The 25,284-nt window shown below is 39.1% G+C and overlaps 1 protein-coding gene across 3 annotated transcripts in view; it reads left to right on the forward strand.

Annotated features, from left to right (window-relative positions):
- The window catches only part of LOC121959384 (protein TANC2-like), a 171,403-nt gene that overhangs the window by 48,529 nt on the left and 97,590 nt on the right, over positions 1-25,284 (forward strand). For all 3 annotated transcript variants that reach the window (XM_042508672.1, XM_042508673.1, XM_042508674.1), the window contains 2 exons: positions 16,242-16,313; positions 21,554-21,733. In XM_042508672.1, the coding sequence (XP_042364606.1) occupies positions 16,242-16,313; positions 21,554-21,733 (252 nt within the window). The remainder of the gene's footprint in view (positions 1-16,241; positions 16,314-21,553; positions 21,734-25,284) is intronic.

Genomic DNA, 25,284 nt, shown 5'->3' on the forward strand with positions numbered 1-25,284 from the left:
AAAAGCTGCAATTGCGAGGACCACAGACAGCAAGGCGTGGACTGCAAACCCACGCCAGCTGTGTGTCCCAATGCGTCCCGCCGCCTGTCTCTGTTGGCAGTTATCGTGCCATATCTGAATTTAAACCTACAGTCTGTCTGTGTCTGTACTTGTCTGTCTGCCTGTCTGGTGCCCCCCTCTCCTCCTCCTCCTCCTCCTCCTCCTCCTCCTCTTCAGTCTGTGGCAGCCATGTTTGCCACTTTCAGTAGCTGTAACTCCTGCTGACACTGGTGAGAAGGACTGAATTTATTCAGCCTCCGGATGAATTTATCCGCTTTGACGAGTCTGATGATGGCGCCACACATATGAAGACACGTCCTGTGACATGTGCATCCTCACTAGTGCTGAAATTATGAGGTGATTAACAGAAAATGAATCACATACGATTTTCATAATCGATTACTCAGATGATTAATCATTGGTTTCAGCTCCTCAAATGTGAGCATGTGTTATATCATTATAAATTGAATATTTTGTAGGGTTTTGGGCTGTTAGTTTGCAAAAAAAGTGAACTAGCAATCATGAAGTATTTTGATACTTGATCTTATGAGTCATCATGAAGTGCTTTAATATGTCATAATAATATTTATAAAGCATTGTGAATATTTATGAGTGATTATAACTATTGATATATAGTTTTATAAGCAGATTATAATGCATTATGAGTATGTTTTTAATGCATTATAGAGATGGGCAAGACAGGACTCCATGTGAGTATGTGGTTTATTTTGGCTCCATGTTTATTTAAAAGATTTGGCTATGTGCAACAACAAATTGTCTTTCATGTAGGGCTGAAACATTCTACAGAAATTTCTGCAAATATTTTCATAATCCATAAATTATTTCAAAGGAAAATGCTAAACATTTACACACATTCCAGCTTCTTAAATATGATTTTCATTTTTTTCCTCTTTTTTTATATCACTACATGACAAAACAAGCAATTTGAAGACACAACTTTTGGGTCTGGGTCTGTTCATATTCACTTTTTTAGGCAATTTAATCGTTTAATCAAAACAAAACTGACAGATAAAATGATAATGGATGTAATCATCAGTTGCAGCCACTGTTTCCGTTCTCCAGACCACCCTGTAATTTCAGTGTCTAACTTTGTTTCTCAGTGATGGTCCCTGATGAAACTCCACGCAGATGTATAACATATATTTGCTCTACTGGTATTTAAAATATCTGCTATGTGCATCCACAGATTTTACAATAGGTTGGATAAAACAAGACATTTTAAGACATCACCTCAGGTTCTAAGAAAACAGTACTGAGCGCTTTCATGTCTGCGCTGGGAACAGTCATGGCCCTCCATCTGTCCATCCCGTGCTTTTTTGGCCACTTTTTTGGCCACAACTCAAGAATTAATTTGTTGACACAAAGAGGCAAAACAGGACAAGCAGCTCATTCCACTTTTCCATATTTTGAGGTGATAAACAACATGTTCGGGCACTTAAATCGACTGCATGTAAACACGGGTATTAGTGGAATATCCTTTTTTATTAGCCATGTAAACAGCTTAGTGGGAATATTGCCTTTTTTGGAAGAGAGGCAAAAACTAGAATTTTTTGTGCATGTAAACATAGTCAATGGGACCTTCACCCAGACAGAATTAAGTACCCAGCTGAAGGCTGCACATAAAAAATTGATGTAAGACCTCCACGCTATACAATACTCTCCCTCACACTCACACACTGACCCATATCCTGCAGTTTGTGACATTTTTTTTCACCCATTGTTGAATTCTTTGGACTAAACAAACCCCTTTTAATAAATCTTTGTCTTTTTATGTCATGAGTTCTTAAACTTGACAGCAGTGTTTTTCTGAAGTTAAGTATACACATTCAATTCAAACGTCTGCTTTCGTCCATCCATCTTGACAAATATGTTGTCTTAAATTTGAAATCCTGGTTGTATAATTTGATTTAATAGCAGTAAGAACAATGCAGGAACACCAGTTCAGGTCAGGACATAATTTGCATTTGTTTTACACTTTAATCAATCTAAATATAGCACAGATACTCACTGTATAATAGGCTGTAGCTGTTTTGTTAATGATAGAAGACATGCAGCTAACATACCGTAGCCTACTTTCTCCTCTCCATGTGTAAGTGTTGGTGTCTGCTGTGGCACTGCAGGCGCCACAAACCCCCAGTCTAGTTTATATTTAATGTGTATTTCATTATTCAGGCCTGCTTGTTTGCAGTTGTAGACCCATCTCCATTGCAATTGAGAGGGTGTGTGTGTGTGTGTGTGTGTGTGTGTGTGTGTGTGTGTGTGTGTGTTTTTTTTTTCACTCTCCTATTGTCACAATGACACTGAGAATGCAGTGAATGATTGCATTGCTGTGGGCAAGCATAGGATAAGAATAACAGAGAGCTATGAAAGAGGGCACAGCAGCAAGGACGTCTTCTTTCTATTTCACCTGTCTCCGTCGTCCTTCGTCTGTTACAGTGGCCACAGTCAACGGCCTCCTCTCTTCCTTCTCCTTCATGTCTTCATCCCTTTCTTCTTCTTTCTTTTTTATTTGTTCCCCCCTTACAGGTTAAAAGCTTTGCACTCTGTCATGTTTTTTTTGTTTTTTTTTTTGCTCATGGCTATTTCGGAGACACTATATGCTGCGCTTTTTTATCTGTTTGTTTGCCATTGAGGTGGTGTTCCACAAGGGGAGGTGCACTCTGTGGCTGTGGCCCAAATAAAAGGGCATTAAATCGTTATATAAATAGAAAAAGTAGCGATTGCATTCTGTTTTTTTGAAGGAGCTTTTGTGTTGATCTTTTTGGACATTTTTCTTCTCAAAAAAGAATTCTTTTTGCGGTACCAGAGCAGACAGTACCCCTCAATTAGGTGAAATTCGATCAAAACATTACTTTCAGAGTCTTCCCTCTTAAAACGAATATCACCAAATGGACTCTCAACGAAATGATTCACATTAGTCACACAGCCTGCAGACAGTCTGTGTAAAGTTAAATTAACTTGTGGATGAACCTGCAAGAGAGGATTTAGACTTTTAAATGTGGCATCGTATACTAATCTACAGCCTGGAGCTGTGTCATTGACACTGAATGCAGCGCTGCCCTTGTGGGCTGTTTGTCAGATTTTCATTACTAAAATTTAGCTTTGTATTTTTAACCTTTGTAATTTTATTTTAACAGTTTTACACCTGATGAATTATATTGGTTTCCGTCCATCCATACAGTCGTCTGTCAGTGCCATTCTTGTGAACATGATATCTCAAGAACACCTTGAGAAAATTTCTTAAAATTTGGAACAAACGTCCACTTGGACTCAATTGGTCAGTTTTTGGTGGTCATGGGTCAAGGTCACTGTGACCTCATGCCTGTCTCATTCTTGTTAATATCTCAAAAATACCTCAAGGGATTTTCGTAAAATTTGGCACAGACATGCACTTTGAGACAAGAATAAAATTATTATAGTTTGGTTGTTGAAAGGCAATGCCACATCTCATTCCTATGTATTTTGGCAAAATTGGCTCAAGTGTCCACTTTGAGTGAAAGATGAACTGATTTAAATTTGGTGTTCAAAGGTTAAAGACACTTTGACCTCATCTGTGGCCTTTTTCTGTAGGCGATTTTCAAGATTTGTTGAGTTTCCTTCAAATTTGGCACAAACGTCCACTTGGACTCAACCATGAAATAATTAGATTTTGGTAGTCAAAGGTCACTGTATTGTTCCACTTGTATTTATTCCTGTGATATATCAAGAACACTGTAAGGGAATTTCCTTATATTTGGCACAAACGTCCACTTTGACTATACAATGCTCAAACTAATATGAATTTGGTGGTTGAAGATCAAGGTCACTGTGACTGCTCAAAACATGTTTTGGGCCATAATTCAATAATTCATATGCTAATTGTGACAAATGATTAATATGATAAAATGATAAAGTGATGACATTATATATCCGAAAGGTCAAAGTTCAATTTCACTTAATAACTTTCAGAAAAAAAAAACACTTTTCTGGCAAGTATTCAGTGTCATAACTTGGGAACAGAAGGGGAGACATTTGGTCAGATACTGAATTAGTGGCACTAATTTTGTACCTGTGTTGTTTGTATAAATCTTTTGTGTTGCCTGGTCAAGATGTGTGTGAAGTGTCCACATTTTCATAGACATGAATTTAAACTCTAAGTGCGTCTCGACTGGTTTGCGGAGGCATTCAACATTTTCCATGTTAAAATGAGCTATCTGTTTCTGTAACCATCAAGTTTCTAAAATCTAATTTTCCTTTTTGTGAAAGGCAGAGGCAAACAGGAGAAATAATTGTTTCCGCTGGCATTGTTACAGAGAGCAAACTAATGCATAAGTTTGCAACAAGTGATGATTGCAGAGTTGCAAACAGAATAGCAGTGACAGTTTCTCCCAGTGTTGCATTCACAGGTTTCAGGTTTAGAAAACATCCTTAAATTATCTTCTAAGAATGAGTTCATCCTCAGTGGAGCTGGCAAAGACGAGATTAGGGTGTGGTACAAACTTCTCCCTTCACATTTCAGGTTTTGTTGTGAAGCGCGCAAATCCCCACTGTGCAGAGAAGCCCCCTAAGCAACAGGAATGAGGATCAAATTTAGCAGTATTCCTCTCTAAGCCGCTGCATGGTAATAGCTCAGTCTGTCATTCACTGAGGCAGTAATTTGTAAGGCAGTAAATATCTTCCACCATAATGAACAAGCAGTGACTGCAGCAGGAGCGCTTTCCCTCAGCCTCCCTGTGTGAATTTATCAGGATCCCAACCTTTTCTCATTAAACACTCTTCGCCGGTGCAGAGAGAGGCATCTGCAACCTTAGCAGGAGTCTCGCGCGCTCCTCCTCTCGCTGCAGACAGCCAGAGGTCAAAGGGAGCCTGAGGTGATGCTCCTCTTGTGCTGCGGACTGAAATGAGTAGATTAACTGAAACCACAAATCCAGTTTCCTCGGCAGCAGACGGACGGTGTTGATCCAGCTTGCTGTCCATGTATCAGATGTTTACTTCTGTCTACTTTTTCACTTACTTGTAACACTTGATGCTAAGCCTGTCAGGCTTTATGTTGTTTTATGGCACATATGACGTTTACAGTGATATCAGTCGCAGATTTACCATTTGATATTCGTGGTCATTTTTGTAGCAGTGGATCCTTGACTTATAATATCTAGTAGACAACTGTTGATTTTCGACATTGTTCAGGCGATTCATCAAGCAAATACACCACTTATAATTAATCGGTTAAACCATTTGCAGGAAAACATTTTCTGGTTCCAGCCTCTCAGTATCAAATGTGAAGCTTTTCTCTGTTTTCATATCATTGTAAATTGAATATATTTGGGTTTTGGACTGTTTGCCAAACAAAACAAGCAATTTGAAGACCACCTCGGGCTCTGGGAGATTACGATGAGCTTTTTTTTTTTTTCCCGGCATTTTATAGACTAAATGATTTATCTTAACCCATTACCATTCAAAGAGAGACTAAAATTAAAAAGAAAATAAGGCTCAATATTAGATTCCGGATGGGGGAGACTGTGCGAGAGGGGGGGATAAGGGGGGGGGGGGTACAGGTGGGACGTCTACCTCTCTCGTCTTTTGTGGTCCCTCTGTGTGTGATTGTCAGGGATTAAAAATGGATAGAAACAAAAGCATCCCTCTTCACTGGAACGCCTGGAGGCAGACCAGGAGCCATACCAGCTCTTTATTTCTTTGCTCATCCTCTTCCTCTCCCTTCCAGTCTCAAGGCAGCCAAAGCAAAAATCCCTCTCACACTTCCATTTCCGTTTGGTTATTTTTGCCGCATGCTTTTCACTTCTCCTGCTCTGTGATGTAACCCCAGTGGTGTGTCAGACTGAAGGTAGGAGATGCCTTTTTTTTCCAGACTCTTCTTCACTAGCTTTTATTTTTAATTCTTTTTTCAAACGAAAGCCCACCCACTCAGTGCTGCGACACAGCTTTTCTCAGCATCGGATGGCCGTGTAGGAGTCGAGGCATATCACTCTTTTTTCTCTCTCTTTGTTACACGCACACACATTCTCTGTTTCTCCCTACTTCCTCCATCATAACACCTCCAGCCATCCAGGACACTGCTGAGTCGTGGTGCTGTCAGCCAGAGCCTGACGCACTCAGCTACTCACATATGCGTCACCTCGTTGGCCCGGTGCCACCATCGTGCTACCCGCTGTCCTCCACATACTACACTTCGGTGCCCGGGGTCATACTGTAGGCTCTGGGCTTTTCTGCAGGGTGGGAGGGGATACGGGGATATTTTCAGCCGAGGAAACATTGTTTTGTTTTGTTTTTTTGTCTGAGTGGAGCACAGGTCATGTTTGGGGCAAGTGCTCCACCATACAGGTATATCAAAAATGTATCAGTTGAAAACATAGGACGTACCAGCTTTCATAGCCAAAGTAGTACAGTTTTTTTTTGGTCAATATCAATATTGATATTTGAGAACTCCTCTATTACATACAAGAAACACATAACCACAACATAAAGCTAACTAACCATAATCAAAAAATGTTTCTTTTTCCATACAATATGATGTAAAATAATACTAATACTGTTCAAAACTATCTCAAATCTTTTGCATTCTTTACTGCAGATTTGCTATGCTTATCAGTCAACATGTACGCTGATACCGATGCAGGTGTATCAAAAATCTTAACCAAACACAATCACAAAATGTTTCTTTTTCCAGTCAGTGTAATGAAAATAATGAAAAATAATAATAATAGAAATACTGTTTGAAATTACCTCAGATATTTAGCATTTTTTGTACTGAAAATTTTGTGCATATCGGCCAACATTTACGCCAGAACCGATGCAGGTGAAACTGCAAAGCTAATATCAGGTGTTATATAAACTTTGAAGATTTAGATCTTTAGACGAGAATGGCCCTACTAAAAACAAAAAGTCTTGTCTTTGAGATTTAAAAAAAAAAAAGACAGTTTATGCAGCAACAGCAGGGGTCGCATTTTCAAAAGATAACACGCTGGAACCCAGTTTCAGAAGTTTGCCATTATTGTGTGAATGAAAGGCCAAACCGCCACAAAAGTTTAACGTTTCATGCAAGAACCATTGTCGAGTAAAAGGCCCCTTATATTTATTGTAGTTTATATTAATTGACTAATTGCTAATTAATGAATGAGAAATCAGCTTAATTAACCTGATGGATGTAAGATAGCTGAAACATTTCCAGAACAATGCATCATAAATCTGAGGGTTTTTTTTTTTTGGCTGGATCCTGATGGACCTCTTTCTTTTTGGGGTAATTCTTTAACACTGATCTAATATTAAGATGATAATTTAGACTAAAAATACTGAAACATTGAAATGAGTCAGCGTGAGCTCATCAGTCCAACACTTGTCCAAAATAACTACAGTACATTGTGTAGGTCATATTATAGCCGGGAACACAGGTGAGGTTTTTAAAAAAAGCAGCAGGAGCATCAGTAGTACGAGCTAAAAAAAGAGCTGCATTAGGATTTTTCGTAGCCTGCGGATAATCAACAGTTATGTAACAACAGGACAAATAGACATACCCCTGTAGTGCTTTGGGAACGACTGGGATATTTCTTCTTTTATTGCATCCGCTGTTGCTTGGCAAATTGGAAGATGCCACTGATTTACTTCTTGCTCTCGGCGTGTAAACCAATATGCAGAAAGAACAAATGAGCCGCGGATACAACAACAGAGACTCATCTAAATTATTGCAGTGTTATTGTTTTAAATACTCTTTGTTTAGGCTGTGACTTAAATGTTTTTTCACCACTTAAAGAGGCAATTTGCCCAAATTAGAGGTAAAGCGTGTGCTGGCTCAGCTTGGATTTATATTAAGGACTCAGGAAAATAAGCCAGAATGTATAAACTGCGCCATATGGTTGGGTTTTGTTGGCAACCTTTGAGTCCCATTTGCAGGTGTAACATTAAGTCTTGTTATTTAGATGTGCTAGCACCAGACCACAAATAAAGAGCGCTAATCATGAGTCATTATAGTTTTATTTGCAGATAAGCTCGTGGCTCTTTGGAGGAAATATCAGTAGAATCTGTCCTTTCATAAACTTTAACATGTTTCCCTGCTTTGTCCTGTGGTGGTCTGGCTTTAGGTTAATGTCAATTTCAACTTTGACACGCATGAACTGATAACTAACTGGTTAATTTTGAAGAAAAAAAAAGCAAAATAGCCGAAATACAAGAACTTTTCCTTTTAGTCAGGCATTAACTCTTAAAATTAGACATTTTTTGATTTACTTGGTGTATGCTATGAAATAGATGAATAGTAATAAATAATAATAATAATAAACAAATAACATCATAACAATATTGTACAAAACATTGGAACATTTCTTTCCCAGTTGCTCCTTGCCTTTTATCTCATGTTTTTAAAATAAAATACACAAATTGCTTAGGGTTCAAAGGTTTATATAGTTGTGAAAGGCAGCAGAAAAGAAGTGCCCCTCCAGGTTTCAAAGGGTTAATCTATAAAAATGTCAATTACCAAATAATCTCTGAGTCTATGTAAAAAATGTTGCAACTGTTACCAGTGTCCGATACTAAAAAAGTGGACCAGATTGTAGGTGTTTAGCGCACTTAATAAACATACCTAAGTATAAAAGCTTGAAATCTAAAATAAGTCTGTCCAAACAAATCCAGTTGTGTTATGTTTTAAATATTTATATATATATATATATATATATATATATATATATATATATATATATATATTGGACTATTCAGCGGGCAGTAGGCATTAGGAACATTCAGAAGTGTCTGCTTCCCACACAGTACATCAGTTTCTTTGCTCTCGTGCAGCCTGGCTATTTTTTTTTAGCCTTCTTTCCTTGCAAAAGAGTATGATACACACATTAAATCAAAGCTGATATGAGCATTGTCCTAAATGCAGTTAACAGCTTGTGAAACTGCTGGCTCTGCTCGCCCTCCCTCTCTCGGTCTCCTTCGTACTGTTGCGCTCAGCACACCTGCTTTATGCCGTCCCCACAGACTCACAACAACCACCGTCCATAACAGTAACATCTCTCTGCTGGGAACCCTCATAACCGCTGCAGTTTGTCCTCCCTCGAAGAAAGGTAGAGTTGACAGGTTTGTCTTTATCACTGCAGGTAAAACAGCCAGAGACAAACAGTTCAGCGTGCCTCACTCTGCCTCCTCCTCCCTTTGTGCTGCTTTAAAATCAACACAAGGTTGAAATGTCCGTCAGCATGCACTTAACAGTGTTAACGTCCATCAGACGCTTTGTTAACTTTACTCTGTGTGTGTTTTAAACATAGATGAAGGTCAGTGTTAGTTAAAAGGCTTATATGAAGGTAGAGGCATGAGGATATATCGTCCTGTTATTCTTTATGTGCCATTTGACAACGATTTTTAATAGTTTTGTCTGAACAGTGTTGCAAATTAGTAAAACATCTCTTATGATTTTCCACATAGCCAAAATGACATCCTTAAATGTCTCAATTTGTCTGATCAACAGGCCAAAAATCAAAGATATTTAGTTTAGAGAAAAGCAGCAAATCCCCACAATTATAGACTAGAAGCATAGAACATTTTTTGCTTGGGGAAAAAAAAGATTAAAAAAACAGATCAGAATAAATGCAGATTAATTTGCTGTCAATCAGCTGATCACTTAATTGACTAACTGTTGCAATTCCAATGTGTCCAGTTACAACAAGCGAAAAACCCTTTTTTTCTCAAAAAGAAGGAAGTGATGATTTCGGATTGGTTGGTTTGTTTGTCAGCAGGATTATGGAAAAAATACTGGCTTGATTTTCAGAAAATTTGGTGAAAGGGTGAGGCAAGAGCAAAGGAAGAACCCAGTACATTTCGGAGTGGATCCAAATCACGGGGCCGATACACAAATGATTTTTCATATTCATTGCAAGAAAGGGGTTTGGCCTCGGAGTTTGTGTATGCTTGTCTAAACATTTGAAAGACTGAGACCAAAGTTTTTTTTATCTCTTTGTTGAACCTTGGATTATAGTTAACAAAAATATTCCCTGCAAAGATTATTTTTGGTCTCATCTCAGCATAGCGTTCGTGTTGTATATGGCTGTGTGCATGTATACAGTAAATTTGTGTGCGTTGTGTTTTGAATGAAAGTAGTTCCCTATTGTTTTACTCTGGCGGGATGTCAAAACCCTCCACTTCCTGTGGTAAACCAGCTCTGCCTCAGTTTAGCGGTCGAGAGAAAGCACTTCACAAGCTCCCTCACAGTAGACGTGTGTGTGTTCACATGCATGCTTGTGTTAGCTTACACTGAGGCTGATGCTAATGAAGATGTCCGCCAACTTTACAACCGAGCAGATGTCTGCGCTCTCATACGACTCGCTGCAGCTCACTGTGGGGCTGTGATTCATTTAGATGCTCCACTTTGTTGAGAGTCTGTTTAAATTCAGCTTAAATGAATGTCAGACCAGAGGAGACCAAACTTCAACACAGAACTGCAAACTTTTATAAACACTGTTGAGGATGAATCACGCAGTTGTTTGACAGCAGGAACAGTGTGGTGTCATTAGTTCTGCTAAAATGTCTGCTGATCAAAATTTTACTTTCGCAACTTCAGACACAAACAGATGATTAATCGATTGGCAGAAACCTAATACACGACAATTCTGATATCTCTGAAGTCGTTTATTGAGCAAAAGTAGCAAACACTTTATGATTTCCAAAGGCATTCTCCATTTTGTGCCATAAATTGTTTTTTTTGTTTTTTGTTTTGTTTTTTAACAAAAATGACAACCAGCTGATTTAAAGTACAATGAATCACTTAACATTTGGATAAATAACGAATTAAAACAGAATTGTTGGGCTGCAACTAAACATTATTTTATAATCAATTAATCTGCAGATTATTCTCATGATTAATCAATAATTGTTAAGTCTATAAATAATTGTGAAAAATGCTCATCACATTTTGCCAGAGCCCAAGGTGATGTCTTCAAATTTCTTCTTTTGTCTATCCAACAGTACAAAACTCAAAGACTATCAAACATTTACACCATACATCATTTAATGACAAAAAAACAGAAAACTCTCACGGTAACAAGGTGAATAATTCAGCAAGAACTAACAAGTATTCGTTTAAAAGGCGCTGGAGCAGCCTCTTCTCCGGTGACATCAGAAGTTGCAGTTTGGCAGCAGCGTTTGTTGCTCTCTACAGGAATCAGCACTGATTCACTCTTGGCATTTACTTTTTCCAATTTCAAACTTTCCTTTCTTTATTTTATTTTTTTTTTACCACTCTTTAAATCAATCTCTATTTTGGTAAATTACCCGCAGTACATCTGCTCACACACAACAACTCCCATGTGAAATGCGAGACGTTTTTATTTGTGTGTGGGCTACCGTGTGCTAAATAAATGTCAGCATGTTTTATTATTGTAGCTAGCACATGATCCCTTTGTTTATACATCAGATTTATAGGGATTTCAGATAGTTATTCTCTGGAGAAAAGAAGCACATTTTAGGAAACGGGAATGTAAGGATTGTGTGAGCTTAATTAGAAATGTATTAGTTATAATAACAAATTTACCCAATTATATATTATTTTGTCTTCTGTCACATATTTAAGTTATGCGTCACAAAGAAACTGATAAAATAGGATGTCTTTCAAACAATTCATTAAAAAAATTGTAATCAATGTTTTTCAAATTTGGCACAAACATCCACTTTGAGTAAAGGATGAATATTTTGGTGATCAAAAAAAAAGTCAAGGTCACTGTGACTTTATCACTCCCATTATCCTCAACGAGGTATCTTAAGAAGACCTTGAGGGAATTTCTTCAAATTTGGCACAAATGTCCACTTGACCTCAAGGATGAGTTGATTCGAATGCCTTATTCTTATGAAAATAATATCTCAAAAAAGCCTTGAGATTTCCTCAGATTTGGCACAAACGTCTAGCTGGACTCAACAGTGCTCAAAGTGATTGAATTTAGAGGTTGAAATTTGGTTCACTGTGACCTCCCAAAACATGTTTTGGGCCATAACTCAAGAAATCATATGCTTGTTGTGACAAAAATTCACACAAATGTTTAATAGAATAAAATGATGAGGTGATGGGTTTTATATCCAAAAGGACCAAAGTCAACCTCACTGCGATGTCAAAATGTTCTACAAAGACACTTTTCTGGTCATTTTTCAACACCATACTGTAACTGGACAGCAAAACAGTAATTCTACAGATATACTACAGTAATACTACAGATCCTTTACTCTGGCCTTTTCTCTCAGTACATGTGTTGAAAGTAGTGGTACACCTTCGGGATAAGCATAAATAGTTTTGCTGTACCTCCATTCGTGGCAGTAAATGCGTGTTTGTTGACTCACATCTTTACATCGCCTATATATTTAGTTGAGCTGCCTCTAAAATTAGCTCTGTAAAGACCCTTTAACACAACAGTTGGATTGTATAAAACCATGAAGGATAAAGTAAATTTTGAGCCAATCCTTGTAAAACAATATAATAAAATAACATTGTCATAACTCATGAACAGAAGAGGAAACATTTGGTCACATACTGCATCGGTGACACTAATCTTGAAACTGTGCTCGTTGTAAAGATCTTATGTGCTGCCGGGTGGAAGATGTGTGTGAAGCATCTTTGTTTTTACAGAAATGAATGTAAACTGTAATTGCAACTTGATGGGTTTGTGGAGGCATACAACTGTTAGGTGGTATTTCTAGTTACAGCTAAATAATTAACAATTATAAATGTCCCTCTTAATAAGGTCTGTTGGCAGGCCTTTACGAAAAAAAGAAAAAAAAGAGCACTTTGGACATCAAGGGGCAGGTGCTCAAGCATTGTCAGCCTCTCCCTCTGCACTGAAAATTTCCCCTCTATTTTTAACCTGTAATGCTATTTTGATTAATGGTGAGAAAACCTTCCTGTGACATGGAGCATAACAGGTGTTTAATTAGGGGTCTTGGCGAGAAACTGGGGATTGACAACAAGTTGGCAACATTAGGGCCCCACAGAGACAATCAGCTCAGTTAAGAAAAAGCAAAGAACTGAACTTAACACTGAATCACTGCACGTCATGAATCACCACACTGTCACTGAGTTAAGGATGTAATTCTCCGGGCTCCTAATATCGGGGATGTGTCTCAGTTACACAGCTCTTTTTCCTCTTTTTATTGTTTGCTATTTTTTGGGGTCTTACAAGCAAAAAACACACATTGATTGCACTTTTGGGACGAGTCTGTTGGTTCCTTTTGAGTGTGACGTGATCGATCAGTCACAGAAAAAGAGCCAGATCCATTTCAAATCGTAATTTGTTCCACCCTCTCAGACTTTTAGGACATCCAGCATAATAGATCAAAACCTATGACTTGTCTGTCTTTTAAGCTCTTCTTCTTTTTTTTTTTTTTTTTTTTTACAAAATGTGATCACACAAAAGATCACAATTTATTGTAATCACCCTCAGACGGTACCTGGGAAGGATGCCTCATTTCAGAGCAGAGGTCACATTGAACACTGCAAACGCCGCCAGGTTCATCAAAGTCAGTCTGAGTGATAATGATAGCTGAGTTTCTCCGCCATGCTCCATGGGATCACTCTCAGATGTCACGCTGACTTCTCCCGTAATGACTCTTTGTCCAAGTGCGAAATTGGCTTGCTCCTTTGACATCCTAACACAGCACCGCGGTATTACAGCTCTGAAGAATAGCCAACAGAGTAAGTGCACCATTATTTCTCCTGTTTAGGGGACGATCTTGTAGCTTCGGAGAGAGCGGACCTTTGATTTTACAGCTGAATAGGATGTGGTTACAGGGTGTAGATTGTCTGCTCCGAGTTTGAATCAGAGCTCAGTTGTGTTCTTGTTGACTGAGTGCTTGACAGATGTTCTGTAAGAAACCACAATGATGTCCGCTGTTTGTCTCCGCGGTCAGAGAGAAAACACATCTCTGTCTTCTGTCAGCCGTGGGTCCTCCCCTTTCGTGTTCCCTGCTTAATAGGCCATTGATCTGTGTGGCGGGACATTGTGCGGCGATCACTGGTTACAAGAGAGCAATCTGTACACAAGAATAGAAGCTTTCTCTTTTGAATAAAAGAGCGACAAAGATGTGTTTGTCAAGACTAAAAAGAAACAGTAGTGGAGAGAAAGGAGGCAGCTGTAAAGAGGTAAACCCTCAGTGGTGCTGCGTGGAATTTTTCCAAAAAACGTCGATAAAAAAACGAAACCTGTTTTTCTTTTATTAATAACACAATTTCAAGACCGTTTAGCTTAGGTTGTACAGATTATAGAGACATTAATCCTTTGAGGATTTTCAAAAAAAAATGACATATCAGTTAGCAACAATACCAATGTAGTCATGACGGTCCATTTCTATTGCAAAAAGGTACATCACCACTGAAGAAGATGAGGCCCAAAAATTAGTGATATATTGTATGTAATCTATAGCTTTTTTGTCCCCTGCTCATTTGAATTATCAATACCGCTTCACATGTGAACTTTTGAGCGACTGAACTCGTCTGATGACAAGCAAGCTGCTCAAAACGTCACCTGAGGTGCTAATCGGATTCACCGCAGGAGCATAGCAAGTGTGCAAAATCTATTACTGTACATCACTGAGCTCTCCGCTCACAACATCACACTCTGCATATGTGCTTGAATGCGCGTGTTTTCATGGCTCAGTGTGCTCTGAGCTAGTGTGCGTCATCTTCTGTATTGACTTTCACGACATTGATTTTACTAGACGATGTGGCTCATCAGGTATACGAGGCAGCAGAAACTGTGGTTTTGTCTGGTTGTATCGCTGAAAATTTCTCAAACATTTCCCAAAAATGTTATGTTTTGATTGCATAACATGCCACATTTTGTTGCTTTGCCTGTTAATTTGACACCTCCTGACATGAACCCTGTAAATCCTCTGCAGAGCGCCTCCTGTCCGCAATCAGTGTCAATCTCAGGCTGGCCCAGTTCTCACACAATCATGCCCCATGGCTTATTCTATCTGTCCATCGACAAGCTTGATCCGTCCACCAGCGAGCCAATCTAGCCCGCTGTGTGGCTACTGGCACTCAGTGTGTGAATCTGCGATGGGCAAGATAATACTTGAGTGTTTGTTTGGGTTTCCCGGGCTGATGGTGAGCTCTGTGATTGAAACACAATGGGGGGGGGGGCTCGCCAAAGTATAAAATCCTTTTGTGATAAGACACATTCTTGTTTTTCTGCTTAACCCTTTAAAACTGGAGTGACATCACTTTTCTTGTGCTGCTTTCAGATGCCTTTCACCAGAATGAGCAGCTTGGTTAGAAATGTTTTTTTGCATATTTTTCACAAATTGCAAGAAATTATCTTGTTTGTTTTTTGTACTTTTTTTTGTTGTTGTTGTTCTGCTGTTTTATGCCAATTTTTTGACAATTTTTGGTCATTGGTCATTTCTTCTTTCGTTGCTCATTGCAGCCTTCCCGTGTTTTTGATATAAATCAAGCCTATTTTCCCAGGTTTCAAGGCGTTACTGCAGCAATCTTTGATCTATCTACACTTTGAAAATCCACTCATACATCATGATAGATTTTTATTAATAGTGCACTTAATTCCAGCGGGATGTATTTATTCTGAAATCATTTGTTTCAAACCTCCTCTGCTGGCCTGTTGTGCGTTACAGTAGATCCTTCCACACTTGAGCAGGATTATGAAACAATCCCCCGGTGACTCTGACTGTGATGCCCAGCGATGCCGCCCCTCCGCCCCCCTCATTTCAGCTCCATCTAGTGTGGCTAATTCCGCCTGCCTGCTCCCTTGGGCGTAATTGATCCTCATATCATTAACCGTATGTGGATCCATCCTGGGAAACGCCCACTGTTTTAGTCCTCGCTCACTGAACCGTAGAGCCCAGTGAGCTCTGTGATTGTGCCTCGAACACACACTCTGCACGCAACAGTGACTGTAATGTAAACTATTTTATTATCTGCGCGAGCAGGCCGCAGTGATAGAGGCTGTTTAGGCTAAACATGGGGAGGCGGAGGGCATGGAGCTTGGCGGCGAGGTCCCCCTTTGCCACCATAAGGAGCCGCTTGCGCCCCACGAGGAAGGGCGTGGAGGGGCTGTGTTTGAGCAGCGTGCTGGAGGTGCTCAGGTCGCTCTCCTGGCTGATCGGAGAGGAGGAGGTGGCCCAGCTGTTGGCCTCCTCGCCGCGCTACCAGCACCACCGAGCTTACTCCTTGTCTTTCTCTTTCTGCTCTTCCTCTGCAGATGGTGGGAGCGAGGACTTGGCAGACCCCCGCTCGCCCAGTCTAGACCCGCACCTGAGCCACGTTGGCCAAGGTAAGCAAACAAAAACTAGATTTGTGCTTGAAAATTAACCATTTCAAGTTAACAAAGACAAAAGTTACCAACCCAATCACCAGTAAAAAATATTGTCATTGTACGTTCCTGCACACCACTCATACATTACATTTCCTATTATGCAGCTGATATTTTTGAATTTTACATTCAGTAACGCTGTGGTTAACGTGACATAAGCTAAGGCACAAAACCCACGCGGTTATTGTAAAGAAAAGATTGAGTCTAGATGTAAAAAAAGAAACCGGTTTTGGTGGCAGGCAATCCCAGCAGGTAACACAGTGATGTCTCTGTAGTAGACAGCAGCTTTTAACGGCACTATCAAGTTGGAAACGCACCGATGTCTCGGTCAAAAACAACCACTTTTTGGGACACCCAATAGCTCACCTGGTATAACGGGCGTCCAGTGTACAAAGGCTGTGTCCTTGCCGCAGCGGCAGTGAGTTCGACTCCACCCTTGGCTCTTTACTGCATGTCATCCCCTCTCTCCCCGTTTATAGCTGTCCTATCAGAATCAAGGCATAAAAATATATATATATATAAAAAACGCAAAGACATTGTTGCGTTTCCAGCAAGAAATGCAACAATGTCTGAGTTAAAAACAAGCGCTTTTTGCAACACTATCTCACGGATGTCTGATGACCACCCGCTGGAAACACATTTACATTGTTAAAATACAACCCCTTATTGTGCCACTTTTCGTCAGGAAATGCAGTGATGTCTCAGTAGAAACCAATCGCTTTTAGTGGCACTGTCCCAGTGGGAAATGGCAAATTCATGGAAAAAATAACCACTTTCTGTAGCAGTATCTTGGCAGGAAACCCAGCAATGTCTGTAGAAAAAAAAACACTTTTTAGTGGCACTTTCCCAGCTGCAAATGCTGCAATGCTGTTTCTTGTGGAACTTTCCCTGCAAAGGAAAAACAAAGGCTTTATTTGGCAATATCCCCAGTGAAAACACAGCAATGTCTCGATAAAACCAAACCGCTTTTCCTGGTGCTATCCCAGCAGGAAAGGTGGCAATGTCTCTGTAACAAACAACTGCTTTTTGAGGCACTATCCCGGCGAGAAATGCAGCCTTATCTTGGTATTAAGCTAGGCTTGTTGTGCCAATATCCTGGCTGGAAATGCAACTATGTCTTGGTGAAAAACAGCCATTTCTTGTAGCTGCAGCAATGTCTCTATTAAAAAATAACCGCTTTTCATGGCAATATCACAGCAAGAAATGCAGTGATGTCTTTGTAAAATACAGCCAATTTTAATGGCACTTCCCAGAAGGAAACAAAGCGATAACTTGATAAAAAAAAAAACAACAACTCGTAATTGTACTGTTCAGGCAGGAAATTCAGAGATGTCTACATAAAACAACTGCTTTTTGTGGCACTATCCCCTGTGGAAAAACAGCGAGGGATCAGTAAAAAACACCTGCACTCAGCGGCTAAAAGTCCAAAACAGTGGCAGGATGTTAAAACATAACAGCTTTTCTTGTTTTTTGGTCTTGAACAGTGGCTGCAGCTTTAGGCGCCTCACTAGATGTCATGCAATCCAGTGTCTCCTCCACCCTCTGGTGACAAAATCAGCTCATATACTGCATCACATTAGAAATGTTGATATGACGCATATAAAACTTACAAATGTAACATGTTTATAGTTTGCAGAAACATACAATACCAACATTTTCTTTGTGTGATTGGGCTGAAGTTGCAGGTATTAAGTGTGGCGCCTTCACAGATTCATGAAATTTAGTTCTGCCTGTGAAAGCCATCAAGGCACCGCGGCAATAGCTTCTCTTCTGTTGCTTATTATGGAGAGTATTGAACTGCTCCCAGGCGTGGATGTGTGTTTTGTGAGTGAATGAGAAGCTGGGTTGCTGAGAAACAGTGTGCAAGCTCTTTTCCTACCTTTACCTTCTTGTTTCCTGTAATACTTCTCTCTTGGCGGTCTCTTTCCAGACTCCATTGCTTCTCCCTTAATGTTTCCCCAGCAGAAACCCATAGAGGCCGTGTTTGCCAAGTTGTATTTTACTCGACTTTATAGCAGAAAACTTTACAACTGCTGGAAACTAGTGGAAAGTTATATTTACAGGGCGAGAACTGCATGAATTTTATATTCCTGTAATTCTGCCTGTAAGTGTGAGTAACTTCTGTTGGAAAGAGGCTGTACAAAACAGTCTTGTGTTTATCAACAGGGGGAATGTCAGAGCTTGGCAGGAAATGTTTTGGGCAATTATAATTTTTTTTCTCCCCTCCTCGTGCATGTTTTGAGCCGAACACTTCGACGAGTAGGTGTTTGTGTTTATTTCCAGGCATGGAGTGGCCCTTAAACATGTCTCTCATCACAGTCTAAAATAAAACACCATCATTTCCCCCTCGACGCTTTTGTTCTCTGGATGTCGCCACTGAAGTGCGGCTTTTCCTCCCTCGCTGCTCTCCATCTTTTCCCGAAATCGCACCCTTTTGATTTCTACTTCAACATTTTACAGTTTGCATGTGTTTGAGACTGTGCAACAAAAAGTGCTCAAAGGGACAGTTCACCCTAAAATCAAGAATATCTATTTTTCCTCTCAACTGTAGTACTATTTATCAGTCTAGATTGTTTTGGTGTGAGTTTTTGAAAATTAGAGACATCGGCCGTAGAGATGTCTGCCTTCTCTCCAATATAATGGAACTAGATGGCACTCGGCTTGTGGTGCTCAAAGCGCCAAAAAATTCATTTGAAAACCTCAACAGCAACGTCTCTTTTCCAGAAATCATGACCTGATTTCTAGTTGTGCGAAGGCTCAACGCGAGTGGCCTGTGCCGTTGCGAGCACTTGTGTGGTGGTATATGTTTGTGTCGGTCTGCAGTTACACTTCCTAATTGTCAGTTCACAGTTTGATTGATTCAAAACACTCCTGAAACACACATAACACATTATAGCAACAATAGCAAACACCAGGACAAAATTTGGCTCACAGATGAAACACTTTTCTTTTGCCACACGTATGCTAACACCATTAGCATAAGCCTTTGACAAATAAATAAATTTGCCTAAAGGCTAACAGAGGTTTCCCTTAATCATATGAACCGGGATACATCACGCACTAGAGTTAAAATGCTTAACTTGACTTTAAAATTATGTTCCAGAATTATTTCAGTTTTTGAAGCACTTTCAATAGATAATTTCCATGTTTTTTAACTTTACGTCATTGATGTTTTTGTTTTGGTTTAAGTATTATTATTTATTTATTATTATTTGTTTTGTTTTTTACTAATTTCTAGGTAATTTTTCTCATTCTTTGCGTAATTCCTTGGTAAATTTTTTCGGTCATTTCTTCTTTCACTGACGTCTTCTTGTTTTTGAAAGAAATCATGCTAATTTGCTCGGGTTCCAAAGGGTTAAGTAAGGTTTTGAATGCAGAACTTTTACTTGTAGTTAAGTATTTTCACACTGTCGTATTAGTACTTTCACTTAAGTAAAAAGTCCTTTGCCACCACTGCTTAGATGTCATAATTTTTTTTACCTCTGTGGAGAAATGATTTATTCTGTTAAAATTTGTTGTTTTCGTTCGGTGTTGGAACGCATTAAAACGGAGTTGACGACTGATAATTGCTACCAGAATACCAAGTCCCCTCTTTGGTATTCACACCGAGCTCTGCATACATGAGGAGAATTTCCATGCTTGGGGATGTAACCGCTGCTCTGGCTGTTGTTTTTGCTGTTGCAGTGACATTCCCCAGTGAATGCATGGACTGTCTCCAGCACTTCTGGAGCCTCAGAGAGACGTGTGCGACTGTTATTTCTATACTATTTCTATACTGGCGTATTTGCGTTACAGCAACCCATTTGACCCTGTCCCAACTGTCACACAGGCTCCCCTCTGGGACTTGTCACGGATTAGTGTCTGATAATGGCTTCATGTCTCACTGTGGCGGCTGCTGTCTGATGGGAGACTCTTGCTTGACCCGTTGGTTTTGCAGATCCGTCTGCAGGGACATGGGCAGTCTGAGCTGGAGCTGATTCACAAAATGGATGTTGTGTTTACAGACAGCTGGCTGGGTTTTGTTCACTGGGGAATGTGTGTGTGTGAAGTTAAAAAAAAAACCTAAGTTGTTATAATTTCTGGTTTTTGAAACGAGAGAAAAAAAAGGGGTGGGTGAGTGACGGAGAGTGGTTGTTTGTCCTCCGTCTGTAATTACTCCTCATTGTGAAAATAAATCGCTCTCTCGTGATCATGACTCTGCTCTTTTTGGGTTTGTTTAAACACATTTCAGATGGTTAGAAAATCCTCCGTTATTATATAAAAATTGTTGGGTGTTCTCGTGTCTCTGTGAGACTTGCAGAGGTCGGGTAGCAGGCTGTAGTTTCTAACAGTGAATGTAAACGGCACGTGTTGCCTGCAGGGCTGTTCTCTCTTCTGGGTCACGCCAATCTTGTTGCGCTCAATACTGGTGTTGCAATCGGGGGACCAGGCTGAGGTACTGTCAGAGGTGTCTGTCACTCACTCTCTACAGTGGTGGACAGATAGAAACACCAGCAGAGTCCAACACAGAAACCCTAATAAACACAGTTTGTGCAAAAACAGTTTATTTGTGTGAGAGAAAACTGTAGCGGTTTTGGTGATCAATATTTTTCTTTTGTCATTTGCAGCTTGTTAACTCACTAAAGCTCATAGACTATATTAAGTATTATAAGGAAAAATGCCACAAAATTGGTTCTGATTGGACTTAAGCCTTTAAATCTCAAATATCTGGCAGAACAAGTTTGACATTTTTAGGTTACATTAAAAAAATCTTACTTTTGTTTACAGTCAAAATCAGCATTTTTGAAAAATGATGAAAAAATTGTTTTTTTTTCCGTTTGTTTTTAAATGTCACCTATAAAAATAATATAAAAATGTTCTTGTTTGCATTTCCAATTTTATTTTGTTTGGGGATATCATAGAGTTTATTTTTTATTTAAAAAAAACCAACAGAATACTTTTTTTCATGAATATAATAAACCACATTTACATTGATAAAATTGAATATTTCTTTAAAAAATGTTTTATGGATAAATTTCCAATTTTGGAGACAAATGGGTTGAAGATTTGTTGTGTTTATTTGTGTTTCATATTTTTGTAAGTTATCCACATAGTTGAAGTCTATCTCCATCCATTCTTATATGAAGTCTCCCTGTTTTATTTATACCGATTGAGCAGAGAAAAGCGTCTCATCCTGTTTTGTCTCCCCTCCCATCCTGCAGGTGGCAGCATAGACAGCGACTGTGCCTTTGAAGGAGACTACGCCGTGCCCCCGCTCTCAATGACCGAGGGCATGCAGCACATTCGCATAATGGAGGGCGTGTCACGCTCATTGCCCTCCTCCCCGCTGCTCACCCACCAGACCATCAGTGTCAGGCTGCAGCCGGTGAAGAAGCACACAGGTAAAAACACTGACTGCAGTTAAGAGAAGTCATAAAGTGTGTTCAAAACCTGTGTTTGGAAAGAAAAACCACAGCTGACAGAGATGTGGGCTAAATCTGGTTCAGATTTGTCTTGTACGCACATGCTCGCCTGTAGCTGTCCTCCCCCGTAGACTCATTGTGCTAATACAGCCTCCGTTAACCCTTCACTGTAGGCTGGATCAGAGAATCACGCTCTTACTCACCCTCTGATTCTGAGTGGAAACATAAAGCAGGGGCTGAAACACTGCAAGATCCAATTCTTGTAAACACCAAAGTCTTATCTAATATACAGCACGAGAACAACTGATGAGCTGGGATATGATAGAAATAAAAATAAAATTGAAAAAAAGGATATTTTTTTATTTTTATTTTATAGAAACAATGGAATATATTTTTCTTTTAATTTATTATTGATAAAATGGAATATATTTTTTATTTATTTTTTAATAGATACATTTGAATATATATTTCTTTTTATTCATTATGGATGTAATGGAATAAAACGTGTTTTTTTAAGATATAGTGGAGTATATTTTTTAGTATTAGTATTAAGGTTTTTTTTAAAGGTATTATATAACTTATTTTGATTTTGATTTTTTTCATAGATGTAGAGATATTTTTTATTTTTGTTGTTTTATAGCTATAATGGAACATGTTTTTTGTTTTAATTTTTTAATTTTTTAAAAAGATATAATGGAATGAATATTTATTTTTTAATAGATATAATGGAATATATTTTTTGTTATAGATAGCACAGAGAACAGCTGATGGACTGGGTGCTGTGGTCAGCCATATTGCTCTTTATCTCCCACCACTAATCATTTCCTTCCACACTCACCCCTGACATTCAGAGAGCATCTCCCCGTTAACTGGATCATGAGTCTGTGTCTGCTTTTATTCTGAAAAGGGAAGCTGTGGTCACAGCGTGGACGTCCGAGGCCTCTGCTGCTGTGCTGGTTTTCAAAATGAAATATTGACATTGCAGCTATCTGTGCAGCCTCCACACAGAGAGCAGAGTGGGTGTGAAGCAGTTCGATCCAGCAGTCACCACTAGGGTGCACCAGCCTCTCAGCTACTTTGCATCATTAACCATTTGTGATATGCCAGGGGGGAGTTTGGTTTTTACATCATACAGAATGATTTATGCTCTCTCCCGGGTCATCTAAAGTGTGGGTTTTAAAGAGGAAACACACCAGAGCTGATTTTCTTTCATTTCACCTGGGTGTGCCACAGCGCTGTAGGAGGGCTCTGTGTGGGTGACAGCATCCAGCAGTGGCTGTTTGTGGGGGATCAGGACTTGAGAATTTCACACCAGGCTTTTTTTTCTGTTCTCCCTGCTGTTACAGGATCCATTTGTATTTTTCTTTAACTTCACGTTTCGTGGCAGATGCAGCCTAATTTGACGTCTACACTTTGATCTGCGTGAATCAAAGTGAATTTTTTAGATCGTCAGTGTGTATGTGAGTCTGTACATGTATATACTGTATGTGTGTGTGTGTGTGTGTGTGTGTGTGTGTGTGTGTGTATGTGTTTATGCCCATCACAGAGGAACACGCTGTTTCAGAATAGCGTGATTAATGACAGCAGTGCCATCTCATTTGTACTATTCTTATTTCGCGGCTGACGCAGAGAGAGGTCTGTTTGCAGTATTGTCACACATGCCGTCACTTGGCTCGTTATATTGTGGCTGTCAGGTGCTGCTGGTTGTGAAGGCGGCTTTGTATTTTTAGATTTTTAACTTGGGAATTAGGCATCCTCTCATTTTTAATATGCTGAATGTCTCAGCAGTGCACGGCTCAACACTAACTTTTAAAAGTGGTTGCCACACTAGCATCAGCTTTTGGTTAGGACTGGGTACTGGTACTCAATATCCTCAAAGTGTTGACCAAAATAACGCAATATCACATGTAACTGAAACATCTCAATGCAAACAATACTTGATTTAATCCTATTTGGGCTTTGGTTCTGATACCAGATTGTCCCAACTCCCTGTCGGATCAGCAAACTTTCTGCCATCTGTAGAGCTGCTGTCCTCAAACAGTCAATCATCTGCCCGGTTAGCACAATCCAACATATGCAGCAGCGGCTCACATTAAGCTGTGAAATGGTCCTGACAAAAACTCCACATCAAGCCTCGACTCTGTGATTAAACTCATTAATAACCTCAAGGTAACGTTAGCCGTATCTTGTTAGCAGTTAGCACATTTTACTGTGGATGTGACCTGAGCTCACACTCCCTCAGCAGCAGCTACAAACCACACAGTCTGTGGTGTGTTGAGGTTGAGCACTGTGTGTTTGACAGAGTTTGCAGCTGAGTGTGCCGAAATGCCACCAAAGCATTCGCCACCTTATTCAAAATATGGGTATTGACTGATAATAATACATTTTCATAATACATCTTAATTTTTAAGAGCCTTCCAAAACACTCAAGGTCACCATACAAGGCAGAGTTAAAAAACAGCACTGAAACAACAGATCAATTAAATAATTATAATAATAATATCTAAATAATAATGATAATAATAATAATATAATTATTAATAAATAAAGACAAGTTTACAGTGTATAAAATTATAATGAACAAAGTTTTAGTGTGACAGAATCAAGCTGAAGAGGGATCAAACTGAATGAAGTGCTCTGCTGGTATTGGTTTCACTTTAAGGTTTCCAGCATTGGTACTGGTATTGTAATTTTTTAACCATTAGAACCCAGGCACGACATCGCTTTTCTGGTGGTACTTTCAGACACCTTTTACAAGTATTTAAACTTCTTTCATCGTGTCTTTTTTCTTTCTTAGTATTCGTTTTTATTCTTTTGTTGTGTGTGTCTTTCTCCCTTATGTATCTTTTTCAATTGTGTATACATCCTGAAAATAATTTTTTAAAAGCTAGAGAAATGTCAAGGGAAGAAAGAAAAAACTTTCAAAAGCAATATTTGTAATTATCATAATAATTTGTAATTATCATAATTACATATTATGTTAAAAAATATAATTTTAAGCACTTTTACCTTGTAATTTACTTGTTTGTTCGTTATTTTTTAAATTCTTTTTTATTTCTAATTTTCAGGTATTTTTCTTGTACTTTTTTTCTTAAAGATTATTGGGTTATTTTTTCTTTCGTTGCTCATTGCCTTCTTCCTGTGTTTTTGGAAGAAATCAAGCTAATTTGCTCAGGTTTCAAAGGGTTGCACAATACCCAGCCTTACTTTTGGTTGCCAAAACTGAAAATATTTTAGCCATTTGTCATTTGTTGTCTCTATTTTTATATGTTAAAAAATGGTTACTACCAATGACAGCCAAAGGCCAAGAATTGGTTGCCTATTTCTCAAACCGTTGATGGTTACTGTCAAGCCCCAACTTCATTTTTAGCTTTTTGTGATTTGTTTTTTACTCTGCATATTTTGGCCTCTTCCCGTCATCTTGAGTATTTATGTATGTTTGTGCACATGACAGTGAGAGATATAATTTCGGTAGGATTACTGTGTTTATTCTTTCTGGATGTATGTCTCTGTCACACCACCTTTTGTGC

Source organism: Plectropomus leopardus, chromosome 19 (assembly GCF_008729295.1).
Source record: "Plectropomus leopardus isolate mb chromosome 19, YSFRI_Pleo_2.0, whole genome shotgun sequence".
NCBI lineage: Eukaryota > Metazoa > Chordata > Actinopteri > Perciformes > Serranidae > Plectropomus > Plectropomus leopardus.